The sequence below is a fragment of the Pogonomyrmex barbatus genome, unplaced genomic scaffold (assembly GCF_055798465.1).
Source record: "Pogonomyrmex barbatus isolate J1 unplaced genomic scaffold, ASM5579846v1 scaffold3, whole genome shotgun sequence".
NCBI lineage: Eukaryota > Metazoa > Arthropoda > Insecta > Hymenoptera > Formicidae > Pogonomyrmex > Pogonomyrmex barbatus.
The window spans coordinates 262,565-269,146 of NW_028297127.1; the positions used below are offsets into that span (position 1 = coordinate 262,565).

General features: G+C 24.7%; 1 protein-coding gene across 1 annotated transcript; it reads left to right on the plus strand.

Moving 5' to 3' along the window:
• The first annotated feature begins 5 nt into the window (after positions 1-5).
• Positions 6-5,806, plus strand: LOC105425587 (fatty-acid amide hydrolase 2). Its single transcript, XM_089079985.1, has 9 exons — positions 6-403; positions 786-994; positions 1,826-2,052; positions 2,735-3,064; positions 3,196-3,488; positions 3,691-3,786; positions 3,989-4,147; positions 4,673-4,855; positions 5,099-5,806. The coding sequence occupies exons 1-9, from the start codon at positions 380-382 to the stop codon at positions 5,186-5,188; spliced, it is 1,611 nt and encodes a 536-aa protein (XP_088936111.1). The 5' UTR covers positions 6-379; the 3' UTR covers positions 5,189-5,806.
• The last annotated feature ends 776 nt before the right edge of the window (positions 5,807-6,582 follow it).

Below are 6,582 nucleotides of genomic sequence, written 5' to 3' on the forward strand. Positions count from 1 at the left end.
CATCGCGTTTGATGTGCGAGAGTCATTACTCAGCAATTTCGCATATTTTGGAATGTGTAGCAAGGGAGTAAAGATCATTGAACTGCGTTAAATAAATTCTGATAGTTTTGAACAACGGCGCTTATAGTGTTGGGGATTAGGATAAGGTTTTTTTTTTTTTTTAATTAAAGACTAGCGGATAAAAAATAGCATGTAAACATCATATAAATACCGAATAAATCAAACATATAGATAGGTATAATTTTTAAAACATATGTCTGAATTACGCGACATGTTTTGAGTCTAATCGATTTGATCGATTTGTACGAGCTACGTAATCTTAAATAAAATCTGTTGGTATATTTATTGATATTTTACTCTTCATTGATTCTACGAAATTATGTGTACCTCCGTGAAGAATAAGGTAAATTTATATTTCTATGGTTTTTTTACTGACAATAATTATAACTTTGTCACTGATCATATCTAATGTTTATCTTAGATCAATTGTTTTCGTAATAAATAAAGATCAATTTTATAAAAAAATAATCTGTATTCTCTTATTAAGTTATTTAACAATTTTGAAATTAATATTTTTATTTACTTTTATAATTAAATTGAATGATATTGTTTTCTTATTATTTAATGTTACTTTTTAATGTTTCTTTTTGCAGTAAGTTAAATGTTGAATAGCCTGATTTTATTTCTAAGAGAAATTTGAACATTTATTTAAATAGTTATTTTATAAGATTTAAAAAAATTTTCAAAATTCAATATTTTTTGTGATTTTAATATATCTTATCTAGGATCTTCCACAAGACCAAGATGCATTGCAGTTTATCAAAAACCTATGCTGGAATTTCCTGCGATGTATGATTGTACAGCTACATTTTCTCTTTGATAACATAATAGATTTTGTCTTTGGCATATACTATGATAAGAAAGTAAAAAAAGTACCACCAATAAAAAATAAGCTATTATTGGAAAGCGCTGTTTCTTTAGCAGAGAAGATTAGGTCAGTAATTTATCCTTTACTTAATAAGTAGTCAACAAAGTATTATCAACATGTTCACTGCCAAAATAAAATAACATTTAATTTTATGAAAAATATATTTTCTTTTGTTATTTAATTTCTAAATAATAATTGTATGAAACTTCTTGATTATTTGAAAATTTCAAAATTATTTGATTGACAATGCAAAATGCTTTGTGAAATAAAAAATATTATCTATATGTGAATGATATATATGAAATGGCAGTCAACATATTAAAAATTGAGAGTTTTAAAATCTTGTCAGTTTGGACAATTAATTCATAATCTAATACTAGTTTTATAAACTACTTTTGTTTTATATTTTATAAACATATATACCTATATGTATCTATAATGATATTTAATTTTTATTTAAACTTGTATTTCTATTCTTATCTTCTATTATTATCAGGGATCAATTATTTATGTTTATGATAACTATAAAAAAACAATCATCTATCTTTATTTGCTCATTTATAATACAGTAAAAGAATTTACATTTTTATTTTTATTGCAATAATGTTTTGAATTTTTTTATTAATATATATTAGTAGAGAAATTATTGTAAACATATATGTTTTATTGAATATTTATATTATTTAATTATTTGTATCAATAGTTAAAATAATTAACAATATATTTATTCTTTAAATATCTCCAAATACACTTGATTATAAAAATTTTATTTGAAGCTAGTAATGTTTATATTGTTAATAATATATTGTTGATATACAAATATCAACTTTAGAATATAATTTAAATGTTTAATTATGTATGAAAAGAATACATACTCATATATGTATTTTGATTTAGAACAAAAAAGATTACATCAGAGGAGGTTGTACGAGCTTATATTGAAAGATGCAAGGAAGTAAATGATTTGATAAATGCAATTGTGGAAGATAGATACTCAGATGCAATTGAAGAAGCAAAAGCAGTGGATGCTATGATTGAAAAATGTACAGACTTGGATAAAATAAAAATAATGCAGCCATTCTTGGGAGTACCATTTACCACAAAAGAAAGCAATCGTGTTAAAGGTATGCAGGGCAGTGAAATAAAATTACATAGAATTTTTTGTTGACTTTTGAAAAAAATGTGTAAAGTTAAAACTTGAATTTATTAAATTTCAAATTTGAAAAGTTTAATAAATATTAAAAATTGATAATATATGAAATAAGAATAATATACATATATATATATATATATATATATATATATATATATGTATATTATTACATATATATATATATATATATATATGTTTAATATTTAAACTTTTAAAATTTGAATGCATAATAATGCATCTGACAGTGTAAATTTTATTTTATCTTAATGCTTAACTTGATTATATACATGCTTGCATGTAGAAATGCTTACTATTTTATATTTTACAAAATATGTCCAGATAGAATATAAAAATCTAAAAAGTTATCAGATAACATTATTTATATTACTTTTTATTTTCATAATTATAATTATAATTGTTATTATTTTTATATGGAGAATAATAAAAGTTGATTTGTAAGAAAATATATAGTTTTATTGAAAAAAATGACTTCTTGAGCAAAATAATCATCATTAATATTATTGTTCTATGTCTTCAAAATTAAACAAATCTTATGTAGAATATTTTTTAAACAGTACATTGTACAATATTGTTTTGAATACTGCAATTTTAATTTAAGTGTGTAAACTAATTATTAATAATTATTTTATCAGGTTTAATTCATTCCATGGGCTTGACCTGTCGTAGCAATCATCGTGCAGAGGAAGATGCCACAACAGTTCGTTTCCTCAAAGAGGCTGGTGCAATTTTAATTGCTACGTCTAATGTTCCCGAGCTTAATTTATGGACTGAATCGAGAAATAATTTATATGGACAAACAAATAACCCTTATAATACTACTAGAACTGTTGGGGGCAGCAGCGGGGGAGAAGCGGCCATAGTAACAGCATGTGGCGCTCCATTCTCCATCAGTAGTGATATAGGAGGCTCCATAAGATTGCCAGCATTCTTTAACGGATTGTTCGGCCACAAGCCTAGTGAAGGTTAATTTTCTATTAAAATTATTGCTTCTGCAATTCCAAAATTTAAATAATAATATATTTTTTTGAGAAAAAAATAGATAAATATGTAAAATATTTTCATAATAAAATGTGAAACTTTCAAATTTTATTAGGATTGACTCCAATGGCTGGAATCGGATTGCGCGACAAAGATTATCCAGATACCATGGCGACAGTTGGACCACTCTGTAAAAAAGCTGAAGATCTAATTCCCTTTTTAAAGGTACTGATCGGTCCTAATGTATTTAAATTAAAGCTAGATGAACCAGTGAATTTAAAAAATCTGAAAGTGTTCTATCAAGAGAGTTCTGGCGATTTAAGAGTAAGCAAAGTAAACAGGACCATGCGAGCTACATTATTAAAAGCAGTTCAACATTTTAGAGAAATAACAGGCTCTGCAACAAAGGTAAAACACTATAGATTTTGTTATTTAATTTTATTAAGATAAAAATAATTTTTTAAGATAAAGAATTTATTACATTTTCTTTTTTTCTCTTTTTTTTCTGTCTTGTAAAAATTGATTTATTTTAACATTTGGTTAGAAAAGTTTTATTTTTAAATATCAAATGAAATTTGAAGATTTACACAGAAATTATTGTTTATTGTAGATTAAGATACCAGGTTCTGAATATAGTTTTAAATTGTGGAGATATGGCATGAGTTGCGAAAATTTCAATTTCAAGTTGGCCATAACAGATCAAAGGGTAAGGATGAAATTTTAAACTATATAATATAAAACTATATAATTATGCTGTAAAACAGCAGAATTTACTAGCAATTACAATAAAATTTTGTATTAGTAATACTTAAGTTTAACATTATACAATTCATATTTTCATTTAAGCATTTCCATTTGTAACATTTAAATATAATTTAACTTTTGATTCAAAAATATTCACTTTGCAGTATGTCGCTAGTGCATGTGGAGAAATTTACAATTTACTCACTGGAAACTCACAATTGACGTTGGCTGCTATTTTAAAACTGATAGAAGAGGATTTCTTTCCACGGGAGAATGCTGAATGGGCAAAAAGTACCATTGCAAAAGCAAAAGAATTTTTAACGGTAATTATTATAAAAAAAAGGATCAGATATATAAGGTATAACTTAAATAACTCCTACTAATTATATAGCGTTATTCTTTATAAAAAAAACTATGTTGAAAAGTCCTAAATCTTTTTTTCTATAATATTTAATAAAATAATTACTGAATAAAGTTAATCCAATTAGTGTCCTTTAGACGTTTATCAGTGAGCTGTAGATTATAAACTGTACATTTACCTCACGCACATTTACCAGGTATACAGATCATGACGTGTATCTATCTAAAGAGCGATGCTGATTGGATTAGCTCTCCTCATACTCAATACTTACTGCTTTATTAAGCATTATAGAAAAAAATGGTTTAAGATTTTTTGGCTTATTTTTTTACAAGGAATAACGGTATATAATAAATAATATTTAAATTATTATACCTTGTATAAAATATAGAAAAAAAAATTCAAAAATTGAAAAATATATTCTTTAGCTAATTTTTGTCTAAATTTCTATATGTATCACTGCATGTTTATTGTGGATATTCTTTTGTAGGAGAAATTAAGTGACAACGGAGTGTTATTTTATCCCTCAGCACCATTTCCTGCTAGTTATCATTATACTGCACTTCTGAGACCTTTCAATTTCAGCTATTGGGCTCTGTTCAATGTTTTGCGATTTCCAACTTGTCAAGTGCCACTGGGCTTGAGTGAACAGGGTTTGCCAATTGGGATTCAGGTATTAGATTGCTACATATGGCATTTGTTTGTATTGTATATTCTATTACATATTTGGAATTTTATTTATATATATATTTATGAATTATTATATATTTATATTTATTATATATTTATATTATTTTATTACATTTATATTATTTTATTTAGTTTTAAAACGATAAAATTTATATTATTAAAAAATTTATATTATTATTATAAAATATTACAAATATTTAAAATTCATATTCTCTTTAAATTAAAGGTGGTAGCAGCTCCCTACAATGATCATTTATGCTTTGCGGTTGCCAAAGAACTTGAAACAGCATTTGGCGGATGGATTCCACCATCATGAATCAAGTGTGTAATATGTGCCTTTTTAACCTATATTATACGTTATTTGTTACTTTAGTTATTACAAAATTTCATAAAAGAATAGTAAAACAAATAATAGAACAAATAATAGAACAAATAATAGAACAAATAATAGAACAATAATACAGAATAAATAATTAAATTGTAGAAGCATTATAAATATTTATCGTTATGCATTTTCTATCAATTTATTAAGATAATTTATGTAATTTACATTAACTTGGAGTATACAATTCTTTTATAATTTTTTTATTAATCATCTAAATATACACATATGCACATATAAACCTTATAAAATTAATATCTTATTATTTTATATATACATTTATATATATATAAACATAACAATCGTGTATTAACTAAATTATACATGTGCAATAATTGTAATTTAACTAATTTAAATAATAATTTCAGATTTATTATTAAGAAAATGTAAAATAACAATTTTTTAACAAAAAATTGTTAATAAGAGATTTATATTTCTCGATTGTATTAGAATTAATATAAATTTTGTCAAAGTATTTTTGACTTTATAAAGTGTTAATTAATATATTAAAGAAATGAAAATTGACTGAAATAAATTTTTTGCCTTCATGAACTATGTTTTGATATTCACTGCTAGTATTGGAATCACATATACTGATGTCACATATATTATAGATTTTTAGAGTTGACAATGAATGTCAGAACACAGCAATAGTATATCTTCATGATACTTATCTATTTGATAATGATAAATTGCATAATGATACCTGAAGACCGAACATTTAGATAATACTTTATCTTAAACATTAAATCTCTTGAAGTACAAAAAACTGTTTTATTCCTTAAAAAGTCATCCTTGTTTTTTCAGAAATTGCGAAAAATATAAAAAATATATAAAAAATACATTAAATTTAAATTTGTTAAAATTCGTTTGTATTACAAATATAAATGTTTTTGTAAATAAATTCTTTCTAAATTAAATGTTATCCAATTCCAATTGATACTACTCTTCAAAAAAAAGATGATTGAAAAATATTCCCTTTGATTTTCTTACTGTAAAAAGCCCATAAAAATAAAATTAGTATAAGAAGTTCATAAAAAAATAAAAATTAAATCGGTTGATGATTGAGACTGAGTTTGTGTGTTGTGTGTGTGTGTGTGTGTGTGTGTGTGTGTGTGTGTGTGTGTGTGTGTGTGTGTGTGTGTGTGTGTGTGTGTGTGTGTACAAGTTGTTTCATTTTAATCGCTTCAGGCAAGTATTGATTTTTATTCTTGCTAATCAGGTGCCGCAAAATCGATCGCCGCCAAAGTAAAATTCGTAATTCGTAATGTTACGACACTGGTATACGTTGTCTCTCACGACCAATCCTAGAATGAACTCAGATCCGG

Coding starts and splice junctions, on each gene's coding strand:
- LOC105425587 (XM_089079985.1), top strand. CDS start 380: ATGTGTACCTCCGTGAAGAATAAG. Junction 2,053..2,734: donor AGAAAGCAATCGTGTTAAAG/GTATGCAGGGCA, acceptor TTATTTTATCAG/GTTTAATTCATTCCATGGGC. Junction 4,148..4,672: donor AAGCAAAAGAATTTTTAACG/GTAATTATTATA, acceptor ATTCTTTTGTAG/GAGAAATTAAGTGACAACGG.